The sequence below is a fragment of the Callorhinchus milii genome, unplaced genomic scaffold, assembly GCF_018977255.1.
Source record: "Callorhinchus milii isolate IMCB2004 unplaced genomic scaffold, IMCB_Cmil_1.0 Scaffold26, whole genome shotgun sequence".
Taxonomy (NCBI): Eukaryota; Metazoa; Chordata; class Chondrichthyes; order Chimaeriformes; family Callorhinchidae; genus Callorhinchus; species Callorhinchus milii.
The window spans coordinates 4,045,381-4,066,345 of NW_024704767.1; the positions used below are offsets into that span (position 1 = coordinate 4,045,381).

General features: G+C 39.3%; 1 protein-coding gene across 3 annotated transcripts in view; it reads right to left on the reverse strand.

Moving 5' to 3' along the window:
* The window catches only part of LOC103187388 (multiple C2 and transmembrane domain-containing protein 2), a 118,880-nt gene extending 98,164 nt beyond the window's left edge, over positions 1 to 20,716 (reverse strand). The window contains exons 1-5 of one of the 3 annotated variants that reach the window (XM_042344076.1): positions 20,434 to 20,716; positions 17,382 to 17,383; positions 11,060 to 11,520; positions 4,492 to 4,554; positions 3,977 to 4,097 (exon numbers count right to left, since the gene is read on the reverse strand). In XM_042344076.1, coding sequence (XP_042200010.1) covers positions 3,977 to 4,097; positions 4,492 to 4,554; positions 11,060 to 11,497 — 622 coding nt within the window. In that variant the 5' untranslated portion in view covers positions 11,498 to 11,520; positions 17,382 to 17,383; positions 20,434 to 20,716. Of the gene's footprint in view, positions 1 to 3,976; positions 4,098 to 4,491; positions 4,555 to 5,157; positions 5,256 to 11,059; positions 11,521 to 17,381; positions 17,384 to 20,125; positions 20,190 to 20,433 lie in introns of those variants that run through there. The other 2 variants (XM_007906849.2, XM_007906863.2) reach the window with 2 other exon arrangements.
* Positions 20,717 to 20,965: the final 249 nt, after the last annotated feature.

Below are 20,965 nucleotides of genomic sequence, written 5' to 3' on the forward strand. Positions count from 1 at the left end.
TCAATTCACTTTACAGTGTATTCTGTGAAGCGCTTTGGGACATCCTCCCGACGTGAAAAGTGCTATATCAAATTCAAGGATTATTATTATTATTATTATGTGGCAGCAATATATTCCCCATATCCAAAAAGCTTCGAATAAAACTGCAATTCATATTTGAGATGGTGTACATGGAGGCAAGGGGTGTGGCGTGGGGGGCAGAGATCTCCCCCATATGAATGAATCAATATTTTTCCAGATGAATTGCCACAAAGCATGGCACAAGAATCTCCGAGTAATGGGAATCCACTCAGCCTTCTGAGGGTTAACTACTCTATATTGCTTTGCACAGAGTAAATTTTAATCTAAGGACACTTAACTCAAAGTGTGCTTGAGTAAGCATCTTCCTACATGCATTGTTTTTAATGAGGCATGAGTCTGCTTCATAAGAACCTGCATAGATAAATATTTTATTTTCTCATCAGTTTTCGATTGAGGTATTTGCAACTAGCCAGACACACTTTTATAAGCCATTCCTTGTACTGAACCATCAAAATGTTATTCCATAGTTAAGCGAGATAATCAGTAACAAGACCAATTAATAATAAAGTAGTTATATTTAACCCACACTCGGATGAAATTTGTTTATTAAGGGAGCTTCAGATAGGATTTTTTTTTAAAAATGGGAATTTAATCTTGTTGCCATGCAAACGGCACACACTTGAAAACAGCTTCTGATCTTATTTTGAATATTGCTCAATGCTATTCATTATCCTAGAGTGTAGTTCATTTTTTCCCCTACCTTTTCCTCTAGAATGTAGATTAAACAAATAGTGAGCAGTATATTGGAGTGTTAAGAGTATTGTCATGAAAAAGAGGGAGAAGTATTTGAATTGTAGTATAATTGACTCAGCTGTGAGCAGCCTGTCACTTGCAGATGTTTTAAACTCCATGAGCCACACCACACTTGGATCTGCAACCCTTCATAACCCTAGCTGAGGACAAAGTAGCCTGTTATGGGGTTCACAAAAAATGCAACGAACCTTAAAAGTATCAGCTTAGTTCAGCTGGTAGCACTCTCACACTCTCAGAGTCAGAAGGCTGTGGGTTCAAAGCCCCAAGGGTCTAGGCTGTCACTCCAAAAAGTGCTGGGGGTACCCTGCATTACAGGAGGTTGTGGTCACCTGTTAAGGTGGATGTTAATGATCCCTGCCAGGTTTGCTCATATGGGGTTTGGGAGGGTTCAGAATCTACAAACAGGCAATCACAACCGTTTTTGTGTTAGGGAGAGGAGCAAACCCACATCAGCCAGTGTGCGGCTCTCATCCTGTTCAGTACTTTCACAAATAGATAATCCTCTCAACCTCTGGCACATTAGTGAGGCTGTCATGCTTGTCTCTTTATAACACAAGCAGAGAAAAGGGATCAGGCTACAAACGCTCTTAACTAAGCCAAATACATGGGCTTAGTTCTCACACTGCACTTTGGAAACAGGAGGGAGTGGGGGGGGGGGGGGGGAAATCAACCAGATTGCATTTACATCCTTTTATCGACTTTTCAAACACACATCGGAGATTTCATTCAAACTCTGCAGGATATTATTATTCAAATATTTATTTAAAAGCAGCAGAGATAAGCTTCGATAAGTTGGCGATACAGAACCAACAAATTGATAACCTATTAACAGCATGTAAATTCACTGATGCATTTTTTATCCCAAACACGGCACTACTTTGCCAGTGTGCTTCACTAGGTCTGACCGAGCTAGATTCATGCTTCAGCCAAAGCCCCAGCAGTTCATTAACTCTTCTCATTTTATTTTGAGCACCTTAAGAACAATGAGAAAATGCCAGAGATGTGAAAAACTCAAGATAAGATGAATGTTCAGAAATGACTACGAGTCTCTGGTGTGTGAAAGGTGCTAAGCAAATGTAATTTTGTTGTTGTTGTTAAATGCAGAGCGAAGCATTGCTGGGATCACATTTCAACTTTCAATTATTTTTCACTCGCCGCTGGCTACCATTCAAACAATGAGTCAGCAATTGTGGAATAACAACTGCACATTTGGCAGCATTGATTAGATTTCATCAGAAAATCAACCAATACTTGTATAATTACAGTAACTATATAATATATATATAGAGAGACACACACACTATAATGCAAAAATGTGTCATCCTAGTCAAAAAAAACTGTGAAAATAGCATAATTTTCAATTACAAATGTAAGGCAACAGAGCAGATTGGGAGATATTCTTTTCAACTCTTTTTCGCTCACTTTCAGCACACGTGAAATGTGTTTGGATATTCTGATAGAGCCCCTTTTAGACGTGGGTTTGCAGCTCAAGAAAGACCATCTCCCTCAAAGGAAAACGGTGAGGGCTTCAGGAAATTTAAACGTCACATATTACCTACCGCACACTGAACCAGCGAGGCCCAATCATAATCTGGCAGTACATGATGCTAACAAAAGGTGGCAGCTCTGAGAATGCCCAATGTATGTCAGACAGAACTCAGACTTGGGGGCTTGGCATCATCACCAACCGTAACACTTCACAATGAAAATCAGATATAGAATCCAAGCTTAAGACAAGCTAAGCTAATAGGAATCTTTCCTAATGACCTCAGCAAGCACAAACATTAAAATGTTAGCCAAAGCAGGCCGAAATCCGCAGAAATAGTGGCTAATTCATGCTGCCTGAAGAGAGAAAATTTTATTTCCGGCAGCAGCTCACTTAACTACCAGAAACGAAACTGTTTCACTCCCAGCTGTATAAGCATGGCGAAAACATTGAGAAACATTTGGTAAATACCCCAACAGAACCCGGACGGTACAATAGTTTACTTGGCATCCACAGTGGTGAGTATTACTTGGTAACTAAACAACGCCTGTATCAACAGATCAGCATGAATTATTTCCAAGATTCCAATGGAGGGTTACTCCTAAAAATCTGCACCAAATAAAAAATTAAAAAATCGTGGGTTCAGTCTTACTATTGCTGAATGATGACGGAAAGGGACAGAGTTTAAACAAAAGGTAAAGGCCCGTGTTGAACTATTGCTTTCCAGTTCCAACTAATTGAACGGAAAATGTTTCAATTCATCTTGAGTCGTTATTGCTTCAATTAAAGAATCATAAAAAGTTTGCAACACAGAGGTCATTCGCCCCATTGTACCTGCACTCACCAATACCCCAACTTGGTTAATTTTTTTTAAAATTTCAAAATGTCCTGACCACAAGTAGAGCTTCTTTATCAGACATATGAAGTGGAAGGAAAGTCAAGATATAAGAAGCGAAAGACGAATCTCACAGAACAGCAAACCTCGATCTATCTGGAGTTCTGCCTTTAGGAATTACATACACTATACAAGACAGTGCATGACCATAATTTGAAAACCGAATACTGGGACACACATAAAATAAAAAAAATTTAAACCTCAATTCTTGACGCTAGTATTGGAGCAGTTTGTTGGATGAATGGCATTTTTCTCTGATCAGTTTTAGATTTTTAGTGTTCTTACTCAGTTTGTTGCTGAACTCAACACAGGCCAAATTCAACAAAGGACACAATATCTCATCGAGGGACTTGGGGAGATATAATTACCCTAGTTTATATGAAGAAGTCCCTTCAACACCGCCTGAATTAAAAGGGTACCCAACACGACTTCTATTTTTACCAATTCTCAGGTTTCAACAACTATTTTTGCGGATTGAAATAGTACCTTGTACCTCAAGTCTCAGTCTGCCACAGGAAATTGCTATCAAGTGTAATGACTCCACACATTCGCTGACAGCACACAGAAAAGTTCCACACCCTTGCTTGCATTACTAACCCAAATAACGACAGCAAGGAATGTCCACATGGTCACAGTATCGTTTGAGTATCTCAGAAATCTTTTTATAAGTTGCTGCATTATTGAAAATCAACATTGTCACTTTAAGTAAGTCACTGTGGACTACAATAAATCCTGGAGAGAGTCGTCTCAGAATGACTTACCACAACGATCGCGGATTACCAGGTTCCGTCCTTCTATCAGATTAATGGTCAAAAGGTATGAGGGGCTATGAATTAATCTTGATGATGAATCACTGCTTTTCCCTTCATTTTGTCCACATGTCTGTAAGGAAATTAAATGCATGACAAATGCGCGCATCTGAAATGATACAGTTATACACAAGGTCATGCCAGTATATTTCACAACACTGTTCTTTGGATGCAAGTAAGCCAAGGCAGCACAATAAGATAGCACAGGTTCAGTGTTGTGAGGAGCAATTTCAGGGCAGACACCAGGAATAATTTCTTTACACAGAGGCAAATTAAAGGCAGGAATAAGTTGCCAGATAGAGTTTGAAAAACAGCTTGAGGCTGTATTCGACAAAAGCAGGGTGGGTACTCCAGAAAGATGAGATCAAAGGGTCTCGAAGGGCTTCCTTCAACCAAGCCTCTTGTGCGACCCAGTCATTAAAGGTTATCAGAAGAGTGTGTCATTTTCATCACAATTTAAATCCTACCTGTTCTTCGAAGATTTGTGAACTCTGAGAAGACTCCAGGTCAGTGCTTTCACTGAGATCCTCCTGAAAAATAACGGATTGACTTTAGTAAAACTAGCAAAAATGGTAACCACAACAGCTTGCTAACACAAATGTCTGAGAAAGTAAACACAAATCACCAATGTTTTCACAAAGTTAATACAGTATAATGTTGGAGGTTCTCACACAGCGCTATAGCCTGCTCAATTGGTAGTACTTTCTCCTCAGAATCCAAAAAGAGGAGATTCTCACAGTGACCTGACCAACAAACCCCAGATAAAATAGGTCATTCACTTCATGGCTGTTTGTGGAACATTGCTGTGTGCAAATTAGCTGCCGTGTTCACCCACAAAATGTATACGGTTTACAGTATATCTTGTGAAGTACTTTGAAGCGGTCTCCTGACATGAAAGGTGGTGTACCAAATGTAAGAATTACTATAAAAGTGCAGAATTTCTGCTGAGCTGCATTTGCAGTCAGATCAATGGGGTCCAGAAACATGTCCAAAACCAAACTTATAATATAAAAAAAATGCTTTTAACTTTAAAAAAATACAACAAAAAGTTTTTTTCTTTTTTTTAATTTGATGGGCATGTTTTCCCTTCCACCGGTTTCATTTCCTGCACAACAGATTCCTTATTACTATACTTTGAAGGGATTTGGCGTGGGATTTTCAAACATCTTCTCCGTCTAACATTCACAGCAGGCACGAGAATCGGCTCATCCCAACAGTCTTGTGGCCGTATCTGGCAGCTAATGTCACAAGAGAGGTTAAGATAAACAAGTCCCTTCAGCTCATTTCATTTAATCTTTCCGGCACACACACTCTACTATCCTCCCATTAAAGGGGCAAGTACCTTAAATTTGTCCAACACCCTGACGTTGGCTCTACACAACAACTCTAAATTTCAATTCCTAACACAGTTGGGAGACAATGGCAGTAAATACATGTTTGCTTTCAGAAAACACATAAGGTTTTCTGGTTTATTCCTGGTCTAGTGACATAGGATCAACTTTCAACACCTAGCCAACTCCAATTTAATCTATTCACTGCCTGAAGCTTTCAAAAGCGATTACTCACCAGCAGATGCAAAGATTAGGTATTATAATATTTACTAGAGCAATGTCTATTATAACTATTCAACAGTATAGCCCATTCCCACTATTTCTTGATTCAGGTGGAAAATTGCTTTTAGTTAGAAATTGGGGTGAAATGTGTGGCATTTTATCGACATATTCCTTGTGATAATCACCATCATTAGGGTCATTATTCACTTGTGTCTCAACATTACGACACAAAGCTCTTAGCTACATCACCTTCACCACCTGCACACTTTCCAAGCATCTAGTTGGCATATCATAACCCAGATGGTAATGACAGTCGTGTATTAAGTGTGCTTCCATTTCAAACAATGATAAAATAAAAATTACATTTGTGAATTTTGGGGTGAAAGAAGCAACATTTCATAACACAATCAATGCTAGACTTGTTTCTAATTCTGTTCCTTAAAACAGTCAGTGGAATATGAGTGTCCTGGTCAACAATCCTCCAGTTAATTGTTCATTCATCACTGGCTGTTAGTGGGAAATTGCTCTGTGCAAACTGGCTATGGTGATCATCTATAAATAAACAGCCACCACACCTAACAGTAATTACAGTGGTGCACTTCTGAGACATTTTAACATAAGGCAAGTGCATGGATTATTATTATGATCTCTGGAGAAAGAGGAAAGAGAAATCACTGTCTGCATTAACCAAGAGGGAAAAGGAAGATTGAAGGCAGAGGAGATAGTTTCTCTTTTTGGGAAGGGGAGGAGAGGGAATATTGTCTATTGACGGAACCAAGTGAAAAAGCCTCTGCACGCTACACCACATGACCACCAGCAACCAACAACAACAAAATTACATTTATAGAGCGCCTTTCACGTCGGGAGGACGTCCCAAAGCCTGGACAGTCAGGAGTCGGGACCCGAGCACGGGGGAGGGGTGGACAGAGGTGAGGGAAGGGAGAGAGGTGGGAGAGCTATAACAGCATAAACAGAGAAACGGAAGGGGAAAGCATTGCAGTAAAAATTGAACAGGGTAAAATTTAAGATTGAACTGCACCAATTTAGCTAATGTGTGGGAGGATAATTATTACAATTTTCTGCCGGATAAACCCAAGTTGACATTTTGTTTAGTTTAAGAGTGTAAAGCCAAAGTGGGAGTATCACAATTCATGTCAGTGGGATGAGGGTGTGGGAGAGAAGAGAAGAAGGAAGAGTTAGACTTAGTACATTAAGTGATAACTACAGACAGCAGTTATTGGGCAAGGGTGCACCAGCAAATGTATTATGTAGATGAAAGGTCTTTCAAAGAAATTAGTCTATCACATATGTAGATATGACAATGCGGTATTCCAAAAGGAGAAAGATATTGTCTCTAACACTGTGCTTTGGTCACATAATTCAAGTTACAAATTTAACAAGTATCCCTCAACATACAATAGGCAATATGCTCACATTTTAAAAAACTGATTCAGTGTCAAGTTGTACCAAATTTTGGGAACTTGTTTTCCACATCGTATCTACCAGAAACTGGATCTGAAAGTCAGAGAGCAAGAGAGAGCAAGACAGAGGGGGCAAAAAATAGCACAAGCATCTCATTAGCTTGAGCAGGAAAAATATAATATGCAGTTATTCTGGCTTGATAGGTTTTATTCAAACAGTTACCTAACCTTAGTTACACACCTTTTTGGCAGATTAATGCACTGATGTCAAACCGGTTAAATATAGTAACATACTGGATATTGATGACTTCCCCAGTTTGATGGTGAATGCACTTCTACACAAACATCTTGGAGGATTATATAGTATTTTTAATGAATAAAGTATGAATGGCAAACTGGTGATCAAGTGCTCTCATCAGTTCCTCATAAGAGCAATTCCTTAGTCTACAACTTGCTCTGAACAGGATTCAAAATACTTTGACATCCCTTATAATACCAAAAAAGCACCAATCTTCATGGTAAATGCCAAAATAGAGAGATTATTAAAGAATAATGTAAAAATTACAATTCCTCATTGTGAAACAGAACTGTAAATTACTACGGCATTAGTGATTAGTATAAGATTTATTGGCCAAGAGTTCTTTTAAGACTTCAAGTTGTTTCTTTTTAATATAATTGTTGCTCCTAAGGTAAATCGTTCATCATAGAACGTGTGGAAACATTGCAAAACGAGGCGATTTGGTTTCTTTCACAGAAACATTTTAGCTGGAAAAGACTGGTAGCTACCTGCACAACCACAAAGAAAAAACTATGAATACGGATGGGATCACGGAAGGAATATTTGGGAATAGTTATCAGTGACATCAGCATACATTCAGTTAGGTCAAAAAAAACTTTACACAGGATGGATGGAACGTGGAATTCTCTCCGACACACTGTAATTGAAGCAGGGTCCATATATTATTTGCTAGCCGATTGAGAGGTGCTCAAGGAGGAAAAGTATTAAAGGTGTGTGGAGCAAATAAGGAGAATGGGATGAGATTGTCTCACATGGATAAAAGCAGACATGAATGAACAGTTGACTGTGTTGTACCATTTTTATGGGACCAGTGACCAAAACTAAGGTTAAAATTAAATGAATTTTAAATTTTAAAATTAATTAGCCTTATACTGGCTAAGGTGGTGGGTGGGGCGGGGGGGAAGAGGATCGATTTCATCCCGAGGATAACATTAAATCCTTCACTGCTTTTAACCACATTTTTGGTCCATGTGAAAATACCACATGCTGGATTCTGACTCTATATACATTGATATAAACTGCTCACCTTTCCATAATTTGATACGACAGACAATTTGAAACAAATGCGTCATTGGCAACTCAAAAGCACTTTTTAAACCTCACAGCATATTCCATTTGTGACCTGGTCATTCAGAATAACTTAATTTTCCTCAAAAGTTAAATGTTCTTGCAATACAACCTTGTGTTTGATAAGCTTTGTTAACAGCAGCTTAATTATGGACTTTACAAGCCAGTGTTCGATTAATAATCACACCCAAATCCTTTTCCATCTCTGCAAATGAGCATCTCTTTCTTGTGTACATATTTGCCATTTCTTATTCCAACATGGATAACATTGCATTTATCTATATTAAATCCATCTGCCAACTATTGGCTTGACTGCACAATTGTTCCTACTTTGTGCATGATTATGTTTGCATAGATATAACCTGATAGTGTAAATGAGCTTCAAAGTTTTATTAAGCTGGCCTCAGCAGGCCTCATGAGGATTTGACTGCATTGTTTGGATATCAATAAATTCTTCTAATGTCAGATAAGGGATAAGATGCATCTCTGTGTCAGTTTAGGAGGGCTTTTAAAAGTATATATCAGAAAAGTGCAAGTATTGGAGTAAATATAGTATGCTCTATTCTTTTGGGTGGAGGGGAGGTAAGCAGTACAGTACTCATGGCATTTTCGTGCCCTAAGGAGACATAATGCCTATTCTTCCTGTCCTACAGAACATCCTCTGGAATGAAATAGCTGAATTTATTTGCAATAGACAATTACTTAAGTGGGGGGAAGGGGGAATTAAGTCTATTCAGGTGAACGTTAAAACTCCCATGACATTGTTCGAAAAGTAGGGAGTTCATCCCAGTGTCCTGCCCAGCAATCTTTCACATACAAAAACAATTGATCACTCATTTCCCTATCCTGACTGAAGTTTGGAGGGTATTGCTGTTTACAAATTGGCAGCTGTACTTGCCTACAAATACAGTCACTGTATGTAACAGAAAACTATGAAACACTTTCAGACATTGATGTGAGGTGCTATATCAAATGCAAGGAAATGACCTGATCACATATTTTACTGGATCTCATGAACATTTGAAGCACCTGTGAATCATTGCACTCAGTTCAAATGAAAGAATATCCTTGGATCTAAGTGGATGGCATTTGCGGCACCGGTCAGATCGCTCAGCTGAATAAATGAAGCAGCCATGACAAATTAGATACAGTACACCATCATTCAAAGAACTACTAATCCTAATGAGGAACTAAGGGAACAGGTTTCTATAGTATGACATTCTACTAAAGGTACAGAGGAGGACTGATCAGAAGAGCAATCCAGTTTAAAATTATCCGCTTAGGTAACTTGGAAGTTTTGCTTCTGTTGGCACAACTTCCTTAAAAGTAATTAGAGCTCATCAGCACATAAATGGACCACACCCTCTGGGAACTCATTTTACCAGAAATATATAGTGTGCGCAATGATTATTTCTGTCAGTCTGTAAATGACTAAGAAGTATGGCTGCTTAGGAACAGAAATTCAATAGAGCGTTGAAATGATAAGGTGTCATTATCATGGAAATGTTAAAGGTATATTCCAGGGAAACGCATACAAATAACTGGAGGTGTTCCCCTATTGTCTGGCAATATTTAAGACAAAATGTAGATTTGTATGTCAGATTCCAAATTGTGTCAGTCCTAAAACAGTTCCCAAAACGGTGAATCTTGGATACGTTTCAGGCGACTCTCGAGCTCTGCATCGATACTGATCTCACTTTCCTCTTGCTTACAGTGATCACCAATGCGAAGCCACTTTTTTATTAAACTCACAAGCCATGCTAGAAGGTCCTCATTCATGTCTTTGCACCTCCACAATCTGACAAAAGGCTGAAGAGCAAAAACTCCAATGCCCAGCATCAATCTCAGTCCCTTTTTGCACTTCAAAGCTATCAGAAATTATAATTTCTTTTCTTTTCGACCGCGCCTTTGGTCACCTTCCCCCGGCTCGGTCCCGGGATCTGCTACTGTAAAGCGCTCTGAGACACCGTCCGGCGTGGAGGGAGCTATATAAATCCAAGTTGTTGTTGTTATAATCATTTGTTTTGCAAATATCGCTAAATAGGCAAGAGAAGCTGCAAATTAGGGTTTCCCCACTACATTTGCAAACATCGGAAATCCAATCACAAAATGTAAAGGCATATGTGAGAGATGAAATTCTAGGTGCTCTTAATTTTGTAACTGACAGGTAATGATTAAAGGATCGCTTGCAACTGGTTGTTAATTCCAGAAGTAAGGACATCTGTAATGTCATTTGAGGTTGGCTTTGACTGAAATGAACGATTCGATTCTATGTATTGCTGGGTAATCGGTCCCCTTTTTCTTTCCAATCCCAATCATAAAGATTAACCTTTTGCAATCATCAGGAATGATGCTAAGCACACTATGGGTATGATTGTTCCATTTAACCTCAAGTCCTTGATAATCTTGAGATCAACCTACAGTTGGTTAAGATCACTTAAGAATTCAGCATTCTGAAGTCAACCATCCTTCCCGATAACTCGATCTAGCTGTCAATTACCCAGCGTGTAAACAAGCACTTGCTGATGTGCATCTTAAAATTATCTATCACAATAATGAAACTGCACCCTCATGCTTTGCTGTCTTGGTGAATTTAAAGGCATAGGAATAGAACAAACTCAAAACATGCACATTAATCCAAGCAAAGAAGTCTTTTCAATACTACTCATTGAATGTGTTTGTATAAGTTACATACCTCATATTTCTCTCCCATTGTCCCACCACACAAGTCATTGCACAAAGTGCCCTCAGCACACGTTTTACTGGATTCCTTGACAACCACTGGTAACTCAGTACTTTGGAATTTTTCACTGCAGCACATTTCTGTATGAAAAGATGCCTCTGACGCAATGTTGGCAGTTTCCTTAGGCTCTGTTTGCTCATTGTTGTCAATGGGTTTCTTCAACGGAGTAGATGGGCTGCTGAAGTAAGTAACATTGGAGCTTGACACAGCAGAATTGGAGCTATCTTCAGCATTGGCAGTGCCCACTTGCACCATGTCCGGCTCTGAAAAACTCAGCCGCTGGTCCAAGAGTTGTTTTTTTCCATCTTTCCGTTTCCTCAAATTTGGCAGAAAAGGTCTGGTTTTCTCTCGGAAGGACTGCCACGCTGTAATTCCCTTTTGTGGCTCCATCAATCAACCTTTGCCCTCTGGTTCTGTAACATATTGAGAGACAGGTCCTGGTCACTTACAGAGCCATCAACCACACAGCAGTTTCACAAATTCATTCAACATATGGTTTCTCTTCAGATAATATCTTTTTGCTCATCTTTTCATGAACAGACCTTTTTTTTAATATTAAGATACAAGGATAAAACATAATGAAGCATAAAAAAAGAATCTTTTGACTTCTGGGATCTGAATTCACACAACACTGAGTTGAAGGTATCCTCTTCTTACTACCAATCACCACAAGCTAGATCCATCTTTGTCCTTATAGGACTTGGCCCCAGCACAAGTCTCATAAATTTACTGCAATTGACATTCAGTTGCCACATTTAATCATCAATGCCCACATCCTTTAGCAAATGGGACTTTTGCCACGACAAACAATGCATACTTTTCATTTCTGAATGCATATCCAGGTCAACAAGACCCAACTAAGAAAAGGTCTGATTCGAGAGGTCCAGAGCAGTGCAATGTGGCAGCTGGAGCTTCACCAAGAGAAAAGCCTTGTCCTCGCACTTCAAACCCAACCACTGGAGCATTCCTCGACCTTCCTAACTTGCTGTTCTACTACTTCTACGCTGGAGTGACACTAAATGGTAATTCACGACACTATACCATATAGAAAAAAAAATACATTTCCACAATGCACCCAACCACAAGGATTTAACTACAGTATTTTTATCTTTGTCTTGAAACTCACTGTAAGCAGAAGAATGGATAGGTAGGTAAATCTGTAGTGCCTCACCAATTCTGAAAGGGAGCGCAATGTTAACATGGAATCTGTATAAAACTACAGGCAGCAAATTCACATCTACATTATAGGATTGTTACCCTTCAAAAATATTTTAGGAGTCATTAAAAAGCTCACTTGTCGAAATTCTGAATAACAGCTTGGTGAAAACTCATTTATGTTGACTTGACAGTTTGCTGATAAGCATCTAACCACATTGGGCCTCACTCAGACACAAATTTTGTGCTTCAACAGCTTTTTCGAACACTTCTACAATTTACTGTAATTTGCCTCAAATCATATATTTTTTAATAAGACTGAGTAAATCAATTTGTCATTTATTCCACGGCCATTTGTGGAAGATTGTGGTATGCAAATTAGCTGTTGTGTTCACCTACAAAAAACATAGCTACTACACTTTAAAATATATCCTGTACAGTGTTTTGAGATGTCCTCTGGATGTGAAAGGCGTTATCAAATAAAAGGATTATTACAGGTATTAAAACTACTCTTTTATCTACAATTGCACATTCAAAGGCTCCATCAGCCTAGTAGAGTTTGTCTCTTTGCATTCATTTTATTAAAATATTTGATGAATTCATGCAATCGCTTGCTTATTATTGGTAAGAATTTGCATCCAATTTTCTACAAACAGAAAATGTCACAGTGAACCATGATAGAAGAGAAATCCTTCCTCCTTGTACAGTTGACAAGATCACTGCCAAGAAATATTGAGGACTGGTCAAATGGGATTTGGTGATATTTATTATTAAATGTTTGAACTTTAGCCATGCCCTGTCCCCTCATAATCTGCTCCTGCGCCACTGGGCACCACATTGTGAATTTCTGATGCTACTTCACTGATCAGCCACTGAAAGCAGAGAGAACAGTGAGCCATCAAACATGTTAAAACCAAGAGACTGAGCCAGCACTATGACTCATTCGCATCATTCATACTTCTAAAAGCAATCCTCCCTCCTCCACTTTCTGAGAAATGCACTGGGTTCTGTCGTGAGCAAACACGAAAGGCTTAACATCAACAGTCCCAAAAGTAAGCTATTTATTTAAAATATTTTAGTAGTAGCATTCGGTCATTAATTCGAGGATGGAATCAATGTGTACCAGGTTCAAAGACAAACTTTGGCCTTTTCATGGGTCCACATAGATCCACCTATCCGCTTGTTTCCCCATCAGTGGAGATACCATAAAATATACTCTACTTTCAGTGGCAACGGGCAGTTTGATCGGACTGTTTAACCCTGATGCATTTTCATTTGAGACTCATGCATTCTGGTAATGCACCCACAGTCCAATTCAAATAACCCGTTTCAAAAATCATTTGGGCTTTCATCATGTTAAACAACTAGATTGCATTTCCATCATTTTGTTTCCTGATGAGAATGTTTGACACCAGAAGCCTTTCATAAAATGACCCAAATTGTTTTTGTTGGTCTTCCTTTCTCTCTAATGCTTCATTGTCTTTTTGATGTTCATGTGCTAAAATACGCACTCTTTGGATCATCGCTAATCTACCGCAGGCTGAAATAACTTCTTTCAACTTTTAGTCAGATACCCTCAAAAACCAATCCACTGATGAATTAAGCTTGGCTGCAACAGCTTTTCATTGACTGGAAATCTTCAGTGAATCAGCCAAATCCCTTTACATCTCTACTAATGGATATTCCTTCATTTTGTAAGTGTTTTTTCAATATGCATCTACATTTAGATTAAAACACACCTAATATTCCATATCTCATCAGTGAAGTAGGCTAAATCTCTATGAACGGTGATTATCCTTATATTTACTCGCCTATATATCTTGGTGTCTTAAGTAAATTGTACAATACAGAAAATTCCTGGAAACTCGTCACACCTAGAGAAAAGATCTCACTGATAAGTTATCAGGAGGAGCGATTTAGGCATATGTATAAATGCCTAAATAAATGCAGCCAGGATATTGACTGCATGATGATTTAGGTGGTAGTGACAAGTTAAGCCAGGGTCATCAGGAGTTCACTGTATTTAGACAAAAATTCTTGGTAAAATAATGATAATTGCACTTTGCTTATCTGTATTCAGATGGTCATAAAATCATTAACCACATTCAGTTAATACGAAATAGTCTCACTAACTATTTCGTCCATTGAAGTCAGATCCATGCCCTGTGCTTTTTTAGTTGTTAGTATCCTTCACACCACAACCTCTGGATAATAGTTTATAAATCAGTGAACCTGGCAAAGCAAGTTTACATTTGGCCACTTGCAAACTTTTCCCAACACTCTAGTAATTCAATATCACGCTAATGGACTCAATATATTTTCTGAACTTAGCAGCTAAGCTAAATAAAATCCTTTTCATTGCTTCAAGATGATTCATAATGGTACCAGGAAGATATAAGCATTCAATTTATTTTGCAAACTCAGCCATGTATTAACTTATTGCTTGTCAATGGTAATAAAACCAAATTCAAATTTGATTTAAAGCGATGATATGGTAAGTAATTTAAAACATTGGAATGAATATGGCTAACTTATTTAAGTTAATTGGATCGCCCCTTAATAAATTGGACACTTGTAGCTGACTGGTGGTAAGCATTTGATGCTTTGTTAAGGCCTCATATTCGCCTACAAGTTAACACACCGACAAGTATCCTTATTGTCTAAAGTGCAATTTGCTGCTGATTGATAATTGAGCAGAAAATGACTGGCAGTCTGATTACACGGACCAACATTCTTCATTAGCTACAATTCTCCATTTTATCCTGCTGACAAACACTTCAGAATTACTCGTCTCAGATGCTCAGTAAGACTTGGGCGGAACACACAAAAGCAATAAACATTAAAGTTCATTTTCACTGTGTGGCAATTTTTCTTTTAAAGCAAGCATAATCGATGTACATTTGTTACAATTCTCCCTTTAGTAAATGTTGCTGTTGATTTTAGTGTTTGATAGAAACTTTAACCATCTGTAACTTTGATGAGCACACCTTGATAGCTGTGTAACAGGTAGCAGTAAAGGGAGTGGCATAGCAGACACATGCAACGTAGCAAGAAACCAGCATACCAACTACTCACACTGGCCTGCCACAAGCTATGTCCTGTTTTTAATTCAACTCTTCAAAAAGGGAGAGTATACAAGAATAAATTTAGCTCCATTTTTAATTCTCCACAATCACTGTCCTCGAAATAGTAATTCTTGCATTTGACACAGCACCTTTCACACCAAGAGAACATTTTAAAGTGCTTTTACTGTAATGACTATATTTTGTAGACAAATGCTGCTCTGGAAATGTGTTCAAAAAGCAAATAGGGTTGTGGCAAGTCGAGCATTTGCCTAAGAGTAATCCATGCTTAGATTTGTGCCAACATTACCATTAGCCAAGTTTCAAGAATATACATGCATGCTAAATACTGATTGCCTTTGATGTTCAGTAAGGCACAAGTGTGCAACTTCAGTTACAAATATGGAACAGTAAACTGGTACTGTGTAACACCACTAAAGGGTGAAAGTTATAGAGGTTTAGAGTGCTGGCAAATAGAATTAATGAGAAGGAAAGTTACCAATTAATCCATAACCAAAAGAGTCATTAAACATCTGCACTAGGGCATGTGCCAAATGCATTGATTCAGTATATTTTAACATAGACGTAAAGTGAAGCCAGTTCTGAAGGTTGAGTATGAATCGCCAACATAATAGCAACAGAGCATTTGATTTTAATCTACGTTTCATACAGTGCAAAGAGGAGGCCTGCATAACAGTAACAGTGGGCAAGAACTTTCTAATGAAATTCAACAATTCCCATCAAGAGTAAGAGTATACCCGACAGAATTCCCACGACATGAGTCAGTCATTAAAAAAATAAAAGGTTTCATGCAGAGGATTACAAACCAAAGAGAAGAAAATCTGGGGCATTGCCATTTCAAAAGGTATAAAAACCACCATGAAATTTGGTGCAGTGCTGCTTGCCTGTGTAAACCAAACTGACAGTTCCACACGTTGTACTTAGATGTAATAAAACCTCTCGTTTCAAGGAACACTCACACAAAGCTCAACTCCCTTCTTCTGCTGTTTTTCACATTGCTCACCCACTCACTGCCAAACCACATTTAAATTACAAAGAAAAGCCAGCAGTAACTGGAAATGCATGAAATTACCTTTTGTTGTGCATGCTTGTTTTTTTTGACATATTATATATATATACACACACATAGATATATTATGTATATTATATATACACACACACACTTTAGCAAAGGCAGCACTTTAAACATATCAAGCTGATGAAGTTAAAAATGGTGGGTGATCTCTATCTCAAACAAAGTTGTGGGATGCAGGCAAAGAAACGAAACAAAAGGAACACAGGTTTTAATGCCAGCAGACCACATGACGGTAGTTCCTGCAGTCCAAGTAACCATTCATTATCTGACATTTTTTAAACCTATGATCATAAGTTCACAGGAAAGGTTTGGATGACTGCTCGTCAGCCCATTTAACTCACCCTTCCATATTACCCACCTTACTATCAGTGGTCCCATTCTTTCTCCTCTTCTAGCCCCGTCACAGCATTAAGCTGCTTTTTTTAAAATGGGTTTAGCTTCCTGGTCTCAGCCACCCTTCCTGATAACCTATTCACATTGTTAATTATCCTCTGGATAAAGAAAGAGCACACCTTTTGAGTTGCAGAGACTGAGTCTCAAAAGCTGAACTGCGAAGATGATCCTTTTTTTTAAAATTTCAAATATGATCTCTTTTGATGAATGTCAATTCTAATTAAAGCATATCTGTACACATTTAAATGGTTTGTTTTTAAGCCACACCACTCCTAGCAATCAGAAAAGTAATTGTGGTGCCCCAAATTGTACGCCTTGACAGCTCAGATTGTGCCTATGAATTTTCAGGATGATTGTGAAATCGTATCTGAAAACAGTCCCAGACTGCTGTCTCCTTGCATATATTGTACATCATTGCTTCCCAGCCCTTACCACTTGAAATTAATAACTACTTATGTTAAATCCATGACTGTTTGTGGGACACTGCTGTGCGCAATTTGTTTCCACATTTCGCCCACAATATACAGTCAGTTCACTTTACAATACATTCTGTGAAGCTCTTTGAGACATCTAGAAAATGTGAAAAGCACAAATATCAAATGCAAAGATTATTATTAATGACATGTCATGAAAACATGCGAATGTTTATACTCTATTCTTCTCCCACTTAAGATGTTCTTTGTCTCACCTGGTCAAACATAACAGCCAGTCTCACTGCACCAGGCCTCATTATACACAAACAGATTGCTGCCCATTACTAAGCAGGAATCCGGAACCATATCATGGTTAGACCCTTATATAAACCATATAGTTTAGAACCCTTATCCAGACCGTACTCTTTGACCCTTCTTCCCTCCCTGCCCTCCATCCTTCCCAAACCTGACCCCCAGCTTATGTCCGAAAGACTGATTGTCCAGCACCTTGGATGTGAAAGGCGCTATATACAAATGTAAATTCTTTGTTGTTTAGGAAGAATCATATCACATGTGGGAAAAAGTAGGAAAAACACTCAACTGCTTGGGCGTCTCAGGTGACAGATCCCCAATTTGCCATCCAGGAAAACGTCCACTGGGCAAATCTCTGACAAGTGGATTGTACGTTAAAATTACAACTGAACTCTGGGAAGCAAATAAAAGCTTTTAGCACCAGTGTATAAACTAATTTGGCAATCAATCTTATTTATGCCTTTACATTAGTCATCAGTAACTAAATTTGACGCAGAGTGAAGCCAGCACGAAGCAGGGTAACAAAGCAAACTGAAAGAACATCAACCTCTTTTATGCCTCGAGACTTTTGCTCTCCATGAGTTTCTATTCTTTCCTTAGGGCGCACTCAGTTGACCAGGTCACATATCCTCTGAGACGGTGAGCAGATAGTCTTCTCTCAGACCTCTGCCAATAATATTCTTCAGCCACAATCACAAGAGTAACCCACAACTATGTTTTAATATTTTAATATGCATGTTGCCCTGCAAACAAAGATCCACTTATAATTTGATCCTGTCACTTTATTCCAGTCCCCATCAATCCAAATTTGCAATAGACACCAGTTTGTTGGAATGATTATTGTGATGGCTTTCTCAGTAAGAGAAGGAATCAAAAATATCTACAAATAGTCGGTACAATGGGTAAATAACAAAGGTATCAAAAGTCTTGTTTTGACATTGAGTTTGTGCACCAGGTGATACCTACCCTCTTTTGCACGTCATTGACCATAAGATATATTTCCTCATGTCCGGTTTCCTTTAAACATGCAAGATGTTTAAAGGAAAGGTCATGTTACAACACTATATACTTGCAATACTCTCTACAAATGAGGAACTGTATTTCAAGTGGAAATAGCATCAGTTCATAAAAAAATATTTCTGTCTTATACTGATGAAAGGCGAAGCGTTGGGATTAAAAGATCTGCCAAGATCTAAAACTGGTGGAACAGGTTCAATGGTCTGAATGGCCTTCTCCTGTCCCCTATTCCAAAAATGATCCCAATTCTACAAGATTGTATTTCAACCAGAAGCAGCATTGCTATATCCTAAACTCCTGGTGTCATGACTCAATTCCTATTTACCCTGCTCAGTGGATATTACAACAGCAATAGTACAACACGCAATGCACTATACAAGCGGACTGTTCATGACTTTAGTTTCTGGCAATCAGAGTCTTGGTGATGTCTTGATTTTGATATTCCATTACTGACCACATCACCTTGGAAAGAGTTACCTTAAGCCACCTTTGAATAATTATCGCACAAACACAAAGAACGCCCCTCATTGCAGGGTAACATCCCAAAGTACGGAGGACTAGTGACCGTAAGTGACCATAAGCACAGTCGAGGAGGAAGGTCTTCAGGCGCGACCTGAAGTTGCGAAAGGAGGGGCAAGGCAGAAAGATTGAGGCAGTGTGTCACTAAGATCTGTCAGCCACCTCTGACTGATCATTACGTTTTTATTGTACATGAAAAATATAATGTAAAAAAAATAAATTTGGGGCATTTGGGGGGAATATGTGTAATCCTTTTATAAAATAGTGGGGAAGAAACGTTACTCGGCGTGTTACTTAGATCTTGGAGATGAGTGTATTTCCTGACTGCCTTGTCTGTGTGCTTTTCATTCTAGGTCTGGGTCTATTCTAAGTCTGGGTCTATTCTAGGTCTGGGTCTATTCTAGGTCTGGGTCTATTCTACTCTGTTCTGTGTCATACAAACAGCGAGCCGTGGATCAAAGTGGATTCATTTCACAATTGAATCCAACAGCGGATTATAAAAGCAAAAACAAATGCTTCAACAGCAAACCAGACAGGGATCTGAACACCACTCTCTCCTTTTTCCCCCTTCCCCTCCCCCCACCCCAACACATCCAAAAAAAACTTTCACAGTCATCATCACTGCCATCCAAAGTGCATGGAGATCCACGTTTAGACAGGTCAGAGCCTGGTTAAAGGCGAGTTAAGAGGGACATCACCACCACCAACAAAAGCCACTCACAGTCTCTCCTCTCCTCTCCCTCACACATTGCACCCCTCCACCCCACCGAACCCCCTTTATTGTTAAGTGTCTTTTTTTTTTCGCAGATGATGGTTCACAACCCTGAGCTCTGCAACAGGTACAGACAGACAGACAGAGAGAGAGAGAGAGAGGGGGAGAGAGAGAGGGCAGAAGGCGCAGAGATGGGGAACGAGAATGAGAAAGACCCCCAAAAAGGCAAAGCCAAAGGCAAAGCAAAACAAAGGCAATCGCGATCTTAGGATTAAAGCGAACACAGAGGGGAGGGGAGGAAAGAGAGTCGCTTAGAACAAAAAAAAATCATCTCCCTACCTGCTGATGGAGGAGGAGGAGGAGGAGGAAGAGTGGGAGAGTTTTACCTCTTATTGAGGGGCTGAGCTGCACATTGAACTGATGGCTTTTTTTTTTGTGGAGACCCCACAGGTTTGATGCAAGAACAAGACTTCCTGATCAGTCCCAGTCAATGAGTGTGTGAGACAGACCTTAAGTGGGAGGTCGGATGCAATGCTGTCTTCTCATCACATCACTTTCACTTCCGACAATAAATGCAGCATTTTTTCTCTCTCTCTCTCTCTCTTTCTCTCTCACTCACTCACTCGCTCACTCACTCACTCACTCACTCACTCTCCCTTTTGCCTTCAAACGCCTTCTTTCGGCCTCGACGGTAAAATGCAGCAAGTGATTGATGTTTGAAGTCGGCAGTGTGTGTGTGTGGGGCTGTCTCTCCAATTCGTTGCTCTGCAGCCAAAAGAAAGTGTGGCTGAAGTCTCGACCTTTGGGTCGTTGCTCTGCTGTGGCTTCTCTTCTCCAATTCACGCACAGACACGAGCGTCGAGACGAAGGAAAGCATCTGCAGGAAAAGAAACCTCAACGTCTGACAGCAGTGCGGAGCCAATGCTAAAAAAAAAAGGGGCTGCTTTGAGCCTTTTGCACCTTTGCACCTGTAGGAGGCTTTTGGGGAGGAGAATAAAACTCATATGATTGAGGCTGATACACACACACACACACACACACCTCCCTCTTTGGTCCATTGCACACTCCCAGGTGGTCGATTGAAACTGCTCCATAGCCTTAAATGAGCGATCCATCGAAACCACACTAACCCCCACCTGGTTTCTCAGTGAAATCATCTTTACCGGGGATTTTTTTAAT